Source organism: Hylobates moloch, unplaced genomic scaffold, assembly GCF_009828535.3.
Source record: "Hylobates moloch isolate HMO894 unplaced genomic scaffold, HMol_V3 SCAFFOLD_8, whole genome shotgun sequence".
Lineage (NCBI taxonomy): Eukaryota > Metazoa > Chordata > Mammalia > Primates > Hylobatidae > Hylobates > Hylobates moloch.
The window spans coordinates 26,086,719-26,106,036 of NW_026652283.1; the positions used below are offsets into that span (position 1 = coordinate 26,086,719).

Below are 19,318 nucleotides of genomic sequence, written 5' to 3' on the forward strand. Positions count from 1 at the left end.
TACTATTTCATAGTGCACCATCTCATTATGACCTTGTCAGGAGCCTATAGTGACATCAAATCCCTGATTATTAGTACCATGGCTTTGACAAATTTCTGAGATCCCGAATTGTCCAGGTAGCAGGAACCAAGAGGGTAATCTGGGTGGTCAGGCCTGGAGAAATCCCCTCACAATGTAAGTTAGCGATTTCATCAACTGTCTTTTAAAATAGTTGATTGTTCCTTGTAACTGAAACTGATGCTTCTCTAAATGTGTAATTTTAAAAGTTTTTATAGGATATGGGGGAAGGAGGAGGGATTCACTCCAGTTGTACCAAACAATCCTAGAAAGCCAATGGGATAAACATACAGGAATGAAGACATGGGGTGTAGGGAGAAGAGGGAGTCTATTTTAAAAGGTCTAGAGTATGAGTAACTCCCAACTTTCATATGTGTATGAATTACCTGAAATCTTGCTAAAAGGCAGACATTGGTTCAAGCAGTCTGGGTGGGATCTAGTATCTGCACTAGGTTGGACAGCTTGCATCAAGCTCCCAGGAAGCGCCGAGGCTGCTGGCCTGCAGACCACACTTTGAGCACTAAGGACTTGCACTATGTCACTAGTCAAAAGTTAGCTTCAAAAGATGGATTGTTTTTGAGGTAAGACGGCTGTTAGCCAACCCATTAAGATGCATTGGGCATTGATTTTATGTATAATAGTAGGATGATTGCAAAACTTATAGTCAAAATTTGCAGGTTTCCATGCTGATTCTACCATTTTCTAGCAATAAAACTTTGGACAAGTCCCAGATCATCCCCTGTGTTTCAGTTTCTTCCTCTGAAAAAAATAGAGGTAACAAGATCTGCCATAGTTGGCTAACCACAGGGTAATCGTGAGGGGCAGAGGAAACAACTTAGTGAAAGTGCCTTATGAACTGAAAGTGCTGCACGTGTGTAAGCATTATTTTTATTACTGTGTTATTTGAAGTTAAACATTACTAATTGCTCCCATTTCCACTGCTTTTATTTTAATAGATAGATCAATAAAATTGGCAGGCGTTTGCTATCTACCTGATGCCATGTTAAGCACAATTTTACTCCTCACATCTCTAATAATATTAGTATTACTATTGTTAGCCTCATTCTACAGAGAAAAAAGTGAGGCCCCCAGACAACAAGATAAGGCCCAGCTGTGAAGTGTTGATGCTAGATTATGAACTCAGCTTGACTCTCCAAAGTTTAAGCTCTTATTTACTGCATTCAACTGATGGATTGTAGCAAACACCCAACATCATAGAAGAAGGTAATAGTCTAGAACAGGGGTTGGCATGCTTCTTCTGTAAAGGGCAAGATAGTAAACATTTAAGCCTTTCTATGCCAAATGATTTCTCTTGCAACCATTCAATTCTCTCATTGCAGTGCAAAAGCAGTCATAGACGATTTGTAAAGGAATGGGTGTGGCTGTGTTGCAATAAAATGTCATTTCTAGAAACAGGTGGCAGGCTGGATTTGGCCTGCAGGCCATAGTTTGATGACCGTTGCTCTAGAAAATCCTGAGTTGTCCAATATGATAGTCGTTGGGCATGTGTGGCTGTAAATTCAGTTCCTCAGTTGCACTGGCCACATTTCAAGTACTCAATAGAAACGTGTGGCTAGTAGCTACTGTATCAAACAGTGTAGAGAACATTTTCATCAACACAGAAAGTTCTATTGGAGAGCCCAATAGAACTGGTCTAGATCATCTTTGGAGGTGGGAGGTGGGGAAAATCTTTTTATCAGTAGCTGTGAGGATATGGAAGCTCTGAGTTCTGGCTTTACTTCTTATATCTGACTCTAAGTAAATCACATCATCTCCCATAGGCTCCATTAATACACACATAAAATGGGGATAATACCCTCTGTACCATGTTGTTGTGAGAACTGAATGAGAAAATATGTGAAAGGTACTTTGTAATCTGTTAGGGGCTGCACAGACATAAGGCATTGTTAGGATTCTATTTGTTATGTAAAATGTGAGAGAATGTATGGAGGCAGAATTTGGGTAGGGGCCTGAATTGACAGACAATGTTTTCTTTCTCAATCACTCTTGGGGGAGACATTGAGATGATAGAGAGTTATCAGAATAAGGAAATTTTATTATTTTTGTGGTACTCTATTTTTTGGACCATAAAAACAGTAAACAAGGCAAATCTCAGTGTCTGTTCCCTTTTCAGAGCTTGGAATTGCCTTTGTAATGCTTAACACCCTCAGGAAATGGACAAAACTGTCCAGATAGGGGCTGTGATGAAATTGGCAGGCAACAGTGACCTTCCTGAGGGAAATCAAAGGTTTATTTTTTGTCACAGTCAAAGTTAAAATGGATGGCACCATCACACATCAAAGGTTCTAGTTCTTTCCTGATGCTTCTCTTTCAAAGGGGCCCCTTTTATACCACACAGGTCAAGAACAAAGCTCAATTCTGCCACAGAATGATTGACCAAGCCCTTGTTTGTGCAAATGGTTTTAACATCTCTGTGATTCCCAGGGCCTCCCCTCTCCCTGATTCTTCCTCCCTGTTGCTAGTCCCTGCCATAAATCATCCTTGCAGAAAAATGCCTTCTCTTCCCATGAGTCTGTCATCACCTCTTGTCCCTCAGGGTGCTGGGAGCCAGGCTACCCTCTAGTTCTAGGCCAATCTACTGCTATCACTCACTTGAATATACAGAAGAGAAGGTTTCTTCCTGTTTAGCCTGGACACACCCTCCTGATTTCTGGCTATAACTAGGAGTTATGTTTTGCATCTATCCTTTCCCTACAACTTTTTCTATGAGCCTATCTCACACGTCTCTACCTTCTTTCCTATTTCCTTTCCGTTATTTTTCACACTACTTAAGTACTCCAACAATTCACTCCTCTGCTCTCCAGCGAACACTCGCCTATCAGACTGGAATGAAGGTTCCTGTTCTTACACACAGCTGATGCCAATGTATATTAGTTAAAACTTTAGGAAAGCAATTTGGAAATATTTGTCTAAATCTTTAAAAATCTGGTCAAACTCCTTTGAACCAGTAATTCCACCTCTAAGGAAGTATTTAACTAATTAGACATGCACTGAAAATTACTAAACCAAGATAATCATTATTGCATTATTTATACTACTAAGCAATTAGAAATAACCTAGTCATCAACAGTGGGAAAAGAATAAAACAAACACCAAATCTAGAAGCAGAAATAAAATGTACTAAAATATTAATAGTGGTTAAGTCTGGATATCTCTGGGGTTATCTCTGGTTATCTCTGAAGTACCAATGATTTTACTTTCTTCTTTTGCCCTTTTTACTTTTTACAATATGCATATTATTATATAATCAGAAAGAGATTAAAAAAATGAAAGTTCCCATTCTTCCAGGCTGGTTATTATATATTCCTCTGTAGTATTCTCCTTCGAGCATTCAAAAACGCACATTTACCAGTCAAGAAGTGTGTCCTTGGAGACAGCCACACAGGTCTTTCTCATATATATACTTGAGAAGAGAGATCTAAGAGCTTGTTTTGGGATCCTTTATGATGAACAGCCAGTTTGAAAGGGGAGGAATTAAAGCCAAATGCCCTGAGGAAGAAGTTAGTCTGGTGTCAGCGAAGAGAATATGGTTGCCATTTCTGCCATAAAATCCCTCTTGTTGTCATTATCGTCCTTACAGTGCCTAAGAAATGGCTCGCATGCCCACAAATCTAAATAACGAGATGTCTCTGCAGATGAAGATGGACTGCCAGGAACAGCAGTTGACTGAGAAAAATGGCTTTTTCCAAAAGCTCAATGTGACTAAAGGCGCAATGCAGGAGTAAGTCAGAACTGAGCTTGCAGAAGCAGTTTCTAGGGTCCCAGCTGCAGACATTGTTGGGCCAGCAGTATGCAAATGATGAGATTTCCAGGTTCAGAGTCTAGGTTGACAGTTTTCCCTAAAATTTATCTAATTTTAATCTCATGAATATTTACTGTAGTAGGCCTTAAGAGAAGCTAAAGGGTTCCACAATCATAAACTGGGCAGATACCCATTAAAAAAAGTTGTTCAGACTCTAATCTCAATTTGGGAAAATATGCGGATTGTTTTATGGCTTCATTATCTTCACTTGCTAAAGATCTAAGCCATTTAAAATACTTTCTGGCATAGAGGGAGTACAAACAGTGGTATAAACACTATATACATTTGCTAGTATGAGTTAAAAATGCATACTAGTTTAGCTATGATTAACACCTTTTTAACTAGGAAGATATTTTTAAGGTAAAAGATTTTCCAAGAATCCCTCATATGGCAAGAAAGCTATTATGATATCAAAGATGTTCTTAAATGCATTTATAAATTATTGAAGATAGTAGCATATGCATTTGTAAACTTTGGGCAGTTTTTCATATAAGTTTTTTCATATAAGCAATATTTATTCATTCTATCTAAATCTGTATAGATTCCAGGATCCCTTTCTAAGCAGATTAGATGTGAAGTGACTCAATACCCCCTCAACCCTGACAACACCTCCACCCTCTGGGTTCAAATCCCATAGACTTGGAACTACTTTTATAGACACATATCACACATTTATTGTGATCCATTCAAAAGCATACGAGAGAGAGCATATAGGCTCTCCAGCAAAATATTAATAACTGTGGTACTAATTAATTAAGAAAAATATTAAACAGTGTGGTAGGGAATGGGCAAAGACTATCAACACACTTATTTTAGAAAAGGAAATACAAATGAGTTTTATACACATAGGCAAAGATACTCAATCTCACACATAGAATGAGACTAACACTAAAGGAGATACCAGTTTGAACACACCAAGTTGGCAAAGATAAAAAACTTTAATAGCATATGGATTTAGACAAGGAGTGGGAAACAGGCACAGTTTTGCTGGGAGTGAAAATTGATTCAACCTCTTTAAAACATACTTTAATAAAAATCTATCAAAATTTAGAATATACATATCTATTGACCTAGAAGTTCTACCTTTCGGGTTTTCCAATAGATATCCTGTACACATACACAACAACAATATATAGAAGTGTAAGGATATTCATTCCAGCATTGTCTGTGATAGCAAATGATTGGAAACATTCTACATATCTGTTAATAAAAAAACTCATTAGAAAATTATTTTACAGCCCCACAATGGAATACCATATTGCCATTTTAAAAACGAAGCAGCTCTGTGTGTACTAATATGAAATGGACTCCAAAATAAGTTATTAAATAAGAAATTCAAAGTACTTTGATGTATACACAGAGTGGAGTGTATAAATATCCTCCCATATATTTTAAAGGGTCTATTCTGCATAATATATATACACGCATACATGCGTACATCAACATCTCTGCTTATTTATGCATAGAATCTCTGTTGAAAATAAAGAAGCTAGTGAAAATTGTGGGGAGGACAGCTGGGGGGTGGAGATCAAGAGGGCACTGTAGACCTACTCCTCTCTGCCCATTTGAACCATATAGTGTTTTTAAACTCCACTTTTTAAAACAGGATATTAATTTACTTGTTGATTGTGCACACTCATTTATACATACATATGCACAGAACTGCAATTACTTTGGAATTTGGAATCTCACTGTTAATTTATGAATTCAGCCAATTATTATTTATCCAGCCCCTCTATTTCTACTTGTGAGATATACTATGTGAGGTGTTATTCACACAGAAAACTCAGTACAAGGATAGCAGGTGCTCCCTGGGGCTGGGAAAGTTCTCAGTGTTCTCCCTTTAGAAAGGAGTAGGGCAGGCCCAAGCTCTGGCCCAAAGGCATAATAACAGCCTCTGTTTGGATTGTGTGGCTTGCAGCTTGCTAAAGGAAATTATCAAAGTGGACCACATCTTAGACAGATCAGATGATGAGGACGGCATTTCCTCCGAAAACCCTCAAACTGACTTCCTTCACAAGGTAGACTCTGAAAAATGGGTAAGAGAGACACTTAAATGACACAGTAGGTTGAAGAGAAGAACTTCACACCACGTATCTCAAAGTGGTAAGAAAATATCTGAGGGTTTCCTTCTAATTGGTGCAGAACTTCAAAGCTTGAAATCAGGAGGGAGGCAGGGGATATGGCATTGTTCCCACTGGATGCTGCTGTTACCACATGAGGGACTTACTAGCCGTCCCATGCAAAAAAAAAAAAAAAAAAAAAAAAGTGAATTATATGTTATGTTTGTCCTTGGGAATTTATGAAATAACTGTGACATTTCTCACCTTCGAGCAAATCACCATATGGCCAAATCACCATATGATCATACCCCCTGCTCACAGATTATCTTCCAGTAGAATTCAGCTATTCACCCTTAATGCCGCCTCCAGGAGAGAATCCTTCTTCTTCAAGCTTCTGGGACTCCAGGCCTTCAGTGGCTTGTAGCTACATAACTCCTGGTCTCTTGTTTTCATCCTCACATTGTCTTCTCTTTGTCTGTGTCTTCTCTTCTTCCGTCTCTCATTAGGATGTTTGTCATTGGATTTAGGAACCCATTCAAGTAATCTGGGATGATCTTATATCAAGATTCTTAGTTACATCTGCAAAGACTGTTTTTCCAAATAAGAGAATATGCATGGGGTCCTAGTTCTGTATTAGGACTTGGGCATTCCTTGTTTGGGGCCACCACTTAACTCTCTATACTCTATGACCTTGGGCAAGTCACTAAATACAAATGGCCACGTGAGAATGAAAAAAAATAATGCACATGAAACTAATTTGTAAAGAGTTACATGAATGTTAGTTATTTCTATTGACTTGGCCAGTAGTTTACACAGACATTTAAAAAAGAAACTGATCTATTCTGCCTCCTCCAAACTTTTCTCCTTCCAGTTTAAAAATAGTTCTGTGAAACACAGGAAATTCAGATCAAACTTCTTCAAAGGACAGAAGAAATATTTCATAAATAGTTACTGAAGAATTGTTCAAGGATAAATCATTGTCGATTTTTGCATGCAGAGACTTGAAATAGCAGAACATGTCTTGGATGCTTTTCTAGAACAAGGCAAAGAATACAGAAACAAAAAAGTAAATTGTATTGATCAAAGTCATAGAGTAGGCGTTTTCCCCCAAACTCTTTTTGATATGAAACAATTTAAATAAAAGGTCAACTTAGAATTATGCAATGATTAACCATATTCCTACACCCGTATTTAAAAATCTTTCACATTTGTCACATTGGCTTTATCTTTGTGTATATAAATAGATGAAACTTTCTGAACCACTTAAAAGTAGGTCAAAGACAGCATGATATCTCATTCCTGTTTACTTCAGAAAGCATCTCTAAAAATAAAACTTTCTCCTACAAAATACTGTTACCACATCTGGGAAAATTAGCATTAATATAATAATCTCAATTCTCTCAATATTCTAATTTCTTTAATTGTCCCCCAAATGTCTTTTACAGCCATATTTTTTAAACCACCATCCCAAAAAGATCTATACAATATGTTTCGTTTTCATATCTCTTTAGACTCTCTTAATATAGAATAGTTCTGCCACCTTTTCTTTTTTATGACATTGATTTTTTTTTTTAAGAGACCAGAACAGTCATCTAATTTGAGTGGAGTTTTGGAGTCCATGGTCAGATGGAATTCGATTACTCATCAAGACTGAAAAGAGCTCTCCATGTGGACGCTGATTCTCTCCATGCCCCTGCCTCAGCCTTCCTCTGTAGACAGAGCAGAAGGGCATGTCTGCTTAGCTTACAGATGCATCAGAAAGCTCCAGTCTCAGACAGGACTATGTGCTTGACCCCAGCAAAGGGGGATTGGGTAGGGCTGGAAGAACCACCACATCTTGTAGTAACCTTTTGTTCTGCTTTGCTTCCATCATCATCTTTACCAGGATATGTTGGAGCTAGAGGCTGAGCATGACCAGGACCTGAGTAAACAGGATAAGCAAGAAACAGATGTTGATGAGGACCCTCAAGCATCTAAATCTCTGCAATTTTCAAAGAAGAACCTCCTTGAATTGTAAGTCTTGACACATGCAAGACAGAGCATTTAATAATGTGTGGAGGGGAAAATAGAATTTAAGCAGATAACTTAGGGACAGTCTGGAAGATTTAAAATCCATACATGTCTTGAACCATAAAGCAGTCCTGTGCATAGGTAACTACCTACATGGTCTAGCAATAATGTGGTGTAAGGACATTTTAGGGATGTAGACAGAGCATGGGAAAAAAGAAAGAGCAAACTCTTCTTTGAGGCCCGAAATTAATATATATTTAAACCTTCTCAGATAATTTTCTAGATAGGAAAACCATAATTATCATTAAGAGTATGTTGTTAAGCCCTTGTGGATCTTTTCCCTATTGTATAGCTCTCCTCCCCCACCATGATGTAAGCACTATCTAAATATCAACATTTAACATTCATTCCACACAGTGAAATTAAAAATATATCTTTTTTTATTAAACATAAAATATGCTTTGTTTTATAGAGTCTTTAAAGATCTGTTAAAGTGGATATCAAATAAATACCCAAACTTCTTTTCTTGAGGCCTGTGTGCCCACCTGGCCCATTTTGGTGACAAGGAAGACTAAACAGATCAACTCGCTATTCAAAGGAAGAGCGTTTAAGGCTATGTGGGTTGTTTCCCATTTTCTGCTTTGAAAATGATCACCATAATATTTCTGCAGGTGTCTGAGGGGCATGTTCCTCAAGCTAAACTACTGGAACGCAAAGATAGGTCTCCAGGTGAAAGATCTTGGAGCTGATTACATAGACGGAATGGAGAAAATTGACAATATTATTAAAAAAATAAATGTAACAAAAAACACAGTGAAGAGGTAATTGTAGGGTGTTGGGGTTGGTCATAAAATAGCAGAAAGTTTCATAGCTTTAAAAACTTAGGAAACTTTGGGCTTAAGATGATAAAGTCTTCAGGCCATAGGTATACTTTCTTGGATGAAATATCTGTTTATCTTTTGCTCATTTAAAAAATTGGGTTGCTGGGTTGTTATTTATGGGTTGGTTTCTTCTTGCTTTTCTAGTTCCTTAAGGTGCGTTGTTGGATTGTTTATTTGAAATCTTTCTACTTTTTTGATGTGGGTGTTTATTGCTGTAAGCTTCCCTCTTTGTCGGGCTTTTGATGTCTCTGATAAATTGTGGTAGATTGTTTGTTTTCGTTGGTCTCAAGCAATTTTAATTTCTTCCCTAATTTCTTCCTTGACCCAATGGTCATTCAGGAGCATGTTGTTTAATTTCCATACATTTCTATATTTTCCAAAGTTCCTCTTGGTATTGATTTCTAGTTTTATTCCAGTGTAATCTGAGAAGATACTTGATATGATTTCAATGTTTTAAAATTTGTTAAGACTTGTATTGTGGCCTAACATATGGTCTGTCCCAGAGAATGTTCCACATGCTGATGAGAAGAAGATGTATTCTGCAGCTGTTGCATTAAATGTTTTGTAAATGTCTGTTAGATCCATTTAGTCCAAAGTGCAGTTTAAATCCAATGTTTCTTTGTTAATTTTTTGCCTAGATGGTATGTCCAATGCTGCGAGTCTGGCATTAAAGTCCCCAACTGTTACTGTATTGAAGTCTGTCTCTCCCTTTAGATCTAGTAATATTTGCTTTATGTATCTGGGTGCTCCAGTGTTGGATGCATATATATTTAGAATTGTTATATCCTCTTGTTAAATTGATCCTTTTATCATTATATAATACCCTCCTTTGTCTCTTTTTATAGTTTTTGACTTAAAGTCTGTTCTAAGTGTAGCCACTCCTGCTTGCTTTTGATTTCTATTTGCATGAAATATTTTTTCAATTTCTTCACTTTCAGTCTATATGTGTCTTTACAGTGAAGTGAGTTTCGTTTAGGCAGCATATAATTGGGTCATTTAAAAAATCAATTCAACCACTCTATATCTTTTAAATGGGTAATGTAATCCATTTATATTCAAGGTTATTATTATAAGTAAGGACTTATTCCTGACATTTTGTTAATCGTTTTCTGGTTGTTTTGTGTATCCTTATTTCTTTCTCTCTTATTGTTTATAATTGCAGTTTGATGGTCTTCTGTAGTGGTAATGTTTGACTTTTTTCTCTTTCTCATTTGTATATCTATTCTATCAGTGAATTTTATACTTTTGTGAATTTTCATGTTTGTAGATTTTGTTCTTTCACTTCCAGATGTAGGATTTCTTTAAGCATTTCTTATGGTGATGAATTATCTCAGTTTTTGCTGGTCTGGGAACAACTTCATTTCTCTTTCATTTTTTGAGAGATAGTTTTGCTGGGTATAGTAGTCTTGTCAGTTTTTTTTTCTCTTAGCATTTTGAATATATCATCCCATTCTCTCCTTGCCTGTAAGGTTTCTGCTGAGAAACCTGCTGTTAGTCTGATGGGGATTCCCTTATATGTGACTTGACACTTTTCTTTTGCTGTTTTTAGAATTCTCTCTTTGTCTTTGATTTTTACAGTTTGCCTGTCACGAGCCTTGGAGAAGACTTTTTTGATACAAATCTATTTGGGGTTCTTTGGGTTTTCTGTATTTGAATGTCTATCTCTTGCAAGACTTAGGAAGTTTAGCTGTTATTTCACTAAATTGTTTTTTTTTAAAATGCCTTTGCCCAGTTCTTCTCTATCTGGAACTCCTAATATCCAAATATTTGGTTTCCTTATGGTGTCCCATATGTCAGGTAGGGCTTTCTCCATTCTTTTTTATTCTTTTTTTTTGTTTTTTTTTGGCTGATTGGATTATTTCAAAACACCTGTCTTCAAAGTTGAGAAATGTTTTCTTCTGCTTGATCTAGTCTATTATTTAAGCTATTTATTATATTTTTATTTCATTCATTGCATTCTTCAGTCTCAGAATTTCTGTTTGACTCAGATCATGAATTGTTTTCTTGACTTCTTTGTATTGCTTACCTGTGTTCTCTTATATCTCACTGACTTTCTTTAGTATCAATATTTTGAATTCTTTTTCAGGCATTTCATAGATTCCCTTTTCATTGGGATATTACTGGAGAATTATTGCACTCCTTTGGAGATGTCATGCTTCCTTCCTTTTTCATGTTTCTTTGGTTCTTACATTGATATCTATACATCTGGTGTAATAGTCACTTCTTCCAATTTTATGCATTGGCTTTCATAGGGAAACATTAGGTTTTCCTGAAGGTATATTTATAGCATTAGTTGGGTAGGGTGCTTTGGCTTTTATTATTGGTGGGTGGGCATACTAGTGTAGTCTCTACGTGATTTCTTTGGCTGTAATCAGCGTCAGTGGTATCTGTAAGTTTGTCAGTGGCTTAGGCTGTGCTTATTTGTGGAGGCTGTGGCAAACTTTACTGGGGACAGTTACCCTAGGCAGATTGGTCCTCAAGTGCCAGTGGTGGTGGCAGCAGGGTGCGAGTGCCTGTCCTTGGGTCCCCATGCAGCATATGCATGTACCAGTGGTGGTGAGTCTGGGTGGGCCAGATCTTTGGCTTCTAGGCAGATTGCTTGATTGCTGACAGTGGCAGTGGTGGTTGAGAAGGTGGGTCCTCATGTCGCTGGGCACTGTATGTGGCATTGACAGTGGCAATAGTGGCAGCAGGCCAATCCTTGGATTTCCAGGCAGCATGTGCAGGTTGCCAGCAGTGATGGCAGTAAGCTGGGTGAGCCAGTCCTCAGGCCCCTAAGAGTCATGCATGTGTAGATACCAGTGATGGCGGCAGCTGTAGGCTGGGTAGGCTGGTCCCTAAGCCCCCAGGAAACACACATAGGTGCAGGCAGCAGGAAGGGTAGGCCTATCACCAGGCCCTTGAACAATGTACATAGGCAATGGCAGTGGGCAGGGCCCATCCTCAGGCCCACAGAAGGCAAGTGTTGGCACTAGCCATGACAGGCAGGGCAGGTTGATCCTGAGGTTCCCAAATGATGTGTGACAGGCACTGGTGCTGGCAACACGGGGGCGGGCCTGTCCTCAGACTCCTCAATGATGCACAGAAGTCCCCAGTGCTACTGATGGTGGCAGTGGCAGGGTGGACCTGTCCTCAGGCCCTCAGATGGCACGAATGGCTGCCAATAGTGGCAGGCAGAGTGAGGTGATTACCAGGCTCCTGGATACCATGCTCAGGCAGCAGTGGGGGTGGGTTGAACAGGACTGTTGTCAGGCCCCTTAATAGTGTATGTGGGTGTCAGTGGCTGTGGGTCGAGCAAGTCAGTCCCCAGGCCCCTAGACAGTGCAGCAATAGAATACCAGCAGTGGTGCTGATAAGTGGGATGGGCCTGTCATCAGGTCCCCTGATGGTGTGCATGGGCTGGCAGAGGCAGGCCTGGTTGGCTGATACCTAGGCCCCTGGATAGTGTGCTCTGGTGCCAACAGTGATGGCAATGGGTGAGGTAGGCTGCACCTCAGGCCCCTGGGTGGTATGCACAGGTGCCAGTAGTGGCTAGTGGGTGGACCTGTCATCTGGCCCCAGGATGGTGCTCCGGTGGGCCAGTCCCCAGGCCCTCTGAAGGTGTGGGCAGCTGCAAGGCAGCCCTGCTGCTGGAGGTTCCAGGGTTGCTGTCTGTATTTGTCAGGGTTCTGTAGAGAGACAGCACCAATACAATATATCCATATCTATAGCTGCATTAGTTTATTAGGGAGAATTGGCTCATATGATGACATGGTGATATGGTTTGGCTGTGTCCCCCCCAAATCTCGTCTTGAATTGTAGCTCCCATAATTCCCATGTGTTGTGGGAGGGACCCAGTGGGAGGTAATTGAATCATGGGAGCGGGTATTTCCTGTGCTGTTCTTGTGACAGTGAATAAGTCTCACGAGATCTGATGGTTTTATAAAAGGGAGTTCTCCTACATAAGCCCTCTCTTGCCTGCCACCAAGTAAGATGTCCCTTTGCTCTTCCTTCATCTTCCGCCATGATTGTGAGGCTTCCCCAGCCATGTGGAACTGTGAGTCCATTAAAGCGTCTTTCCTTCATAAATTTCCCAGTCCTGCATATGTCTTTACTAGCAGCATGAGAACAGACTAATACACATGGTAAAGTCCCACGATACACTGTCTGGAAGCTGGGGAAAGAGAGAAGCCAGTAGCATGGCTCAGTCCACAAGTCCAAAAGCCTCAAAACCAAGGAAGCCAACAACATAGCCCTCAGTCTGTAGCTGCAGGCCCAAGAGCCCCTGGAAAGCAACTGGTGCAAGTCCCACAATCCAAAGGCCAAAGAACCTGGAGGCTGATATCCAAGGGCAAAAGGAGAGGAAGCAAGTGTCCAGCATGGCACAGGAAGAGAGAGAGAGAGTGAGCAGACTCAGCAAACAAGCTGCTTCTTCCCCTTTTCTGCCTGCCTTGTTCCAGCTGTGCTGGCAGCCGATTGGATGGTGTCCACCCACACTGAGGGTGGGTCTTCCTTTCCCAGTCCACCTACTCAAATGTAAATCTCCTCCGGCAACACCTTCACAGACACACCCAGGAACAATGGCTCCTCAGGCCCCTGGGTGGCATGCACAGGTGCCAGTAGTGGCTAGTGGAGTGGACTTCCCAGCCATCTAAGCATCCCTCAATCCAGTCAAGTTGATCATACCTTTCAAACAATGCGCCCATTTTATCAAAGTTGTCAAATATATTGACATAAAGTTATCCATAACATTCCCTTATTATATGATATCTTTAGCATCTGTATTGATGTCCCCTCACTTATTCCTGAAATTGAATATTTGTGTCTTCTTTTCTTTTTGTTGTATCAGTCTGGATAGAGATCTATACATTTTTTGGTTTGCTAAAAGACCCAGCTTTTGATTTCATTGGGTTTTTTGCTATTGTTTTTCTGGTTTTTTGAAAATTTTCATTTGATTCTGCTTTTTTTTTTTGGATTATTTCCTTTCTTCTGCTGACTTTAGGCTTATGTTGCTATCCTCTTTCTAATTTTATGAGGTGAACTTTGGGTCATTGATTTGAGATCTCTTGTCTTTTTCTATTATAATAATCAGTTAGTGCTCTGCACTTCCCTCTAAGCACTGTTTCCACTGCATCAAACTGATTTTTATATATTGTGTTTTCATTTTCAATCAGCTCAAAATACATTCTAATGTCCCTTTTGATCTCTTCTTTGACCCATGGATTATTTTTATATATGTAAATATATTTTAATGTTTTATATTTTGAGATGGAGTCTCACTCCGTCTCCATCAGCCCAAGCTGGAGTGCAATAGCATGATCTTGGCTCACTGCAGCCTCTGCCTCCCGGGTTCAAGCATTTCTCCTGCTCAGCCTCTCAAGTAGCTGTGATTACAGGCATTCACCACCATGCCTGGCTAAGTTTTATATTTTTGGTAGAGGCAGGGTTCCACCATGTTGGCCAGGCTGGTCTCGAACTCCTGATCTCAGGTGATCCACCCACATTGACCTCCCAAAGTGCTTGGATTACAGGCATGAGCCACCACACCTGGCCAACCCATGGATTATTTAAAGTGTATTTTAGTTTCCAGGTATGTAGAGATCTTCCAGACACCATTCTCTTACTGACTTCTCAGTTAAGTCCACTGTGACCAAAGAGCAAATTTTATGTTACTTGACTCCTTTTAGTTTTTTTCTTTTTTGAGACAAGGTCTTGCTCTGTTGCCCAGGCTGGAGTGCAGTGGCACAATCACAGCTCACTGCTCAACCTCCCAGGCTCAAGTAATCCTTCCACCTCTGCCTCCCTAGTAGTTGGGACTACAGGTGCACACCACCAGGCCCAGCTAATTTTTGTATTTTTTGTGGAGACGAAGCTTCGCCATGTTGCCCAGGCTAGCCTTGGACTTCTGGCCTCAAGCAATCCTCCCTTCTTGACCTCTGAAAGTGCTGGGATTACTGGTGTTAACCACTGTGCACAGCCAACTCCTTTTAAATGTATTGAGACTTGTTCTATGGCTCAGAATATGGTCTATGTTGGTAAATGATATATGTGCAATCCAACAGTAGAATGTGTATTCTACTATTGTTTGAGTAGAGTAGTCTACAAATATCAATCAGGTCAGGTTGGTTGATAGTGTTATCCAAGTCTTCCAGGTACTTATGGATTTTCTCTCTACTTCTATAGATGATCAATAGAGGAGTGTTGAAATCTCCAACTATAACTGTAGATATATCTATTTCTGCTTGCAGAGCTATCAGTTTTTGCTTTGTGTACTTTGAGGCTCTGGTTTTAGTTGCATGAATGTTAGGACTATTAGGTCTTTTTGAAGAATTGATCCCTTTATCATTATAAATGATTTCTTTATTCTTTTCTTTGTTTTTTTTTTTTTTCTTTTTCGAGACAGTCTTGCTCTGTCACCCAGGCTGGCGTGCAGTGGTGTGATCATAGTTCACTGAAGCCATGAACTCCTGGGCTCAAGCGGTCCTCCCACCTAAAACTTCCTGAGTAGCTGGGACCACAGGTGTGCACCACCATGCCCAGCTAATTTTTAAAACTTTTGTGTAGGTAAAGACAAGGTCTCGCTATGTTGCCCAGGCTGGTCTCCAACTCCCAGCCTCAAGCAATCCCCCTGCATGAGCCTCCTAAAGTGCTGAGATTATAGGCGTGAGCCACTATGCCCATCCTTTTTCATTGTTTTTTAAAAACAGTTAATTTGGCTTAAATAGAATGATTCTTAAACTATTACTATCTGCCTTAAAGTAATATTTTACCTCTTACATATGCTGTACTTCTATGTCTGTTCTCCCGGCCTTTGCACTACTGTTGGCATCCATCTTACCTCTGTATTGAATATAAGCCCATGATATGTCGGGGGTTTTTGTTTTGTTTTGTTTTGTTTTTTTGCTTTAAACGATTAACTATTGTTTAAGGTGATTTTTTAAAGTAAGAAAAAAATTGTTTATGTTTACACACATATTTACTATTACCAGTGCTCTTCATTCATTTGTATGGATACAATCTATATCTAGCATCATTTTCCTTTTGTTGAAGGGCTTTTAAAAACTATTTTCTGTGGCCAGGCATGGTGGCTCACACCTGTAATCCCAGCACTTTGGGAGGTCAAGGTGGGTGGATCACCTGAGGTCAGGAGTTGGAGACCATCCTGGCCAACATGGTGAAACCCCGTCTCTACTAAAAATACAAAAATTAGCTGGGCACCTGTAATCCCCACTACTTGGGAGGTTGAGGCAGGAAGATGGCTTGAACCCAGGAGGCAGAGGTTGCAGTGAGCCAAGATCACTCCACTGCACTCCAGCCTGGGCAACACTGCAAGACTCCATCTCAAAAACAAAAAACAAAAACCTAAAACTATCTTCTGTGATACAGTTCTACTGGGGATGTGTTCTTTTAGCTTTTTATGTCTGAAAAAAAGCCTTCATTTTGTAAAGATAGTTTTGCAGAGTATATAATTATATAGTGACATTTTTTTCTCAGTACTTTAAAGATGCTGTTGAAATCTGGTTTGTGTTGTGCCTGACAAGAAGTTGGCTGTCATTCTCTTCGTATTTTTCTACGAATAAAATTTTCCTTGCCCTATTCCCAGCTGTTTTCAAAATTTTTAAAAAATCTGGCCAACATGGTAAAACTCCATCTCTACTAAAAATACAAAAATTATCTGGGTGTGGTAGCGTGTGCCTGTAGTCCCAGCTACTCAGGAGGCTGAGGCAGGAGAATTGCTTGAATCCAGGAGGTGGAGGCTGCAGTGAGCCAAGATAGCGCCATTGCACTCCAGCCCGGTGACAGAGCAAGACTCCGTCTCAAAAAAATATATATATTGTTTTTATTCATTTTTATATGATTGACCTTCATGTAGTTTTCTTAAGTTTTCTTTTGTTAAGTTCCGTTGTGCCTTATGGCTCTGCAAGTTTGTAGTTTAAATTTGGAAAATTTGAGCCATTATTTCTTTAAATATTTTTTTCTGTTCCCTCTTCTCACCATCAAGGATTTTAATTACATGTGTTTTAGGCCACTTTAGGTTGTCTCATAACCCATAACTCACTGATGTTCTGGGCTTTTTTTTCTCTAACTCTTTTCTTTCTGTGTTTCATTTCAAAGGCTATCTATCACTATATCTTTTTTTTTTTTTTTTTTTTTTGAGACGGAGTCTCGCTCTGTCGCCCAGGCTGGAGTGCAGTGGCGCGATCTCGGCTCACTGCAAGCTCCGCCTTCCGGGTTCACGCCATTCTCCTGCCTCAGCCTCTCCGAGTAGCTGGGACTACAGGCACCCGCCACCACGCCCAGCTAATTTTTTGTATTTTTATCAGAGACGGGGTTTCACCGTGGTCTCGATCTCCTGACCTCATGATCCGCCCGCCTCGGCCTCCCAAAGTGCTGGGATTACAAGCGTGAGCCAAAGTGCCTGGCCTCTATTCACTAATCTTTTGGTTCTGCAGTATCTAATATAACATTAATCCCTTCCAGTGTATTCTTCATCTCAGACATTATAGTTTGTGTTGTAGAAGTTTGATTTGGGTCTTTTTTCTATCTTTCATATCTCTCCTAAATGTACTCATGTTTTTCTCTACCTTCTTGGACAATAAAATATAGGTATAACTTTTAAAATAACCTTATCTACTAATTCTATCATCTAATCATTTTTAATACTGCTTCTATTTATTTTTTTAAGTTTTTTTTTTTTTGAGATAGAGTCTCACTCTGTCACCTAGGCTGGAGTGCAGTGGCGTGACCTTGGCTCACTGCAACCTCCACTTCCTGGGTTCAAGCAATTCTTGGCTTCCCGAGTAGCTGGGATTATAGGCACGTGCCACCATACCTGGCTAATTTTTTTAGTATTTTTAGTAGAGATGGGGTTTCACCATGTTGGCCGGGCTGGTCTCGAACTCCTGACCTCAGGCAATCGGCCCACCTGAGCCTCCCAAAGTGCTGGGATTACAGGTGTGAGCCACTGCGCCCAGCCTTTTATAAGCATATACACTGTTGCTTCCTGCTTCTTTGCATGCCGAGTAATTCTTTATTAAATGCCAGACATTGTCAATTGTACCTCATTTGGTTTTGAGTATTCTTGAGACATTCGTGTGTACATTTAAATTTTGAGCTTTGTTCTGGAACACAGTTAAATTACTTAGAAGTGGTTTGACCCTTTTGAGGATTGCTTTTAATTGTTGTAGGGCAGGACTAAAGCAGCCTTTAGTCTAGGACTAATATGGCTCCACTATTGAAACAATACCTTCTAAGTATTCTACCTGATGACTTGTGTATTACAAGAGTTTTCCACTCTGGCAATTATTCTCAGCACTGCTTGATCTTTAAAGATTGTTCTGCCCACTTCAATCTGCTATGATTTCCCTCCCATTTCAAATAGTTTTATCACACCTCTGTGCTAATCAGTGCCTCAGCTGAAGGCCCAAGTGGGGCTTTCTCAAGTGGGAAGATCTCTGGAGCTTTTTCTCCGTGCAGCTCTCTCCTCTTGGGCACTCTGCCGGGCAGATCTGCTCCCTGTGGCCTCCCTGAGCTTCTAACTTCATCTTCTCAACTCATGGAGACCACCAGCCTTCTCCTGCATCCCCTTTCTCCGACTCGAAGTCCAGAAACTCTTTCCAGGGTAACCTGAAGTAACTATAGAACCCATCTCACTTTTTTCCCACCTGAGGGATCCACATCCTGCACTGTCTGCTGTTCAGCGTCTGAAAACCATTGTCTCATATATTCTTTTCAAGTTTAAAATTGTTTAAAAAGGGAGGCTAAATCCAATTCCTGTTACTCCATGTTGGTTGAAAGCAGAAGTACCCAAAACATTAATAACATTCTAATTTTTAATGGATTTCCTTGTCTGCCTGCAAATCCACATTACATTATAATCTCCAAAAGGGCAAAGACCTTGCTTATACTATTCTCTATTTTAATCATCAGCATTCAGCATAATACCTGGCACATAGTAAATGCTGAACAAATACCTTCTGAATTAATGTTATAAAGTATTTGAGCCAGAGGGCTTTACAGTTTGCAGAGACCTGTAGACCAAAACTAGAAGGTGAATATGAAACTAGTCACATTATTCTTCTTTATTAATTCCCCTCCTTTTTTCTTTTACAACCCTCTTTACCTATGCTTCCATTTTTATTTTTAACTTTTTATGTTGAAATAATTATAGATTCATAGGAGGTTTCAAAAATATATATACAAGGAACCCTTATTTTCGGCATTCCTGAATGGTAACATCTTGCCTAACTTGGGTATGCCATCAAAACCAAGAAATTGACATTGGTACAATCCAGAGAGCTTATTCAGACTTCACCATTTATACATGCACTCATCTGTATGTGTATAGTTCTGTGCAATTTTATGAGATGTGTAGCCTTGCATGACTATGACAATCAGATCCTCAGCTGAGTCATTGCATAAGATGCACTTGTGTTACTCCTTTATACATACATTTCCTCCCACCCATCCCTAACCCCTGGCAACCACAAATCTGTTCCACATGT

At 39.8% G+C, this 19,318-nt stretch overlaps 1 protein-coding gene across 10 annotated transcripts in view; it reads left to right on the plus strand.

Annotated features, from left to right (window-relative positions):
* The window catches only part of SMCO2 (single-pass membrane protein with coiled-coil domains 2), a 34,129-nt gene that overhangs the window by 154 nt on the left and 14,657 nt on the right, over window positions 1-19,318 (plus strand). The window contains exons 1-5 of one of the 10 annotated variants that reach the window (XM_058442939.1): window positions 1,122-1,281; window positions 3,659-3,799; window positions 5,802-5,901; window positions 7,829-7,956; window positions 8,625-8,774. In XM_058442939.1, coding sequence (XP_058298922.1) covers window positions 3,669-3,799; window positions 5,802-5,901; window positions 7,829-7,956; window positions 8,625-8,774 — 509 coding nt within the window. In that variant the 5' untranslated portion in view covers window positions 1,122-1,281; window positions 3,659-3,668. Of the gene's footprint in view, window positions 1-99; window positions 175-503; window positions 639-1,121; window positions 1,282-3,658; window positions 3,800-5,801; window positions 5,987-7,519; window positions 7,957-8,624; window positions 8,775-19,318 lie in introns of those variants that run through there. The other 9 variants (XM_058442935.1, XM_058442931.1, XM_058442936.1 and 6 more) reach the window with 9 other exon arrangements.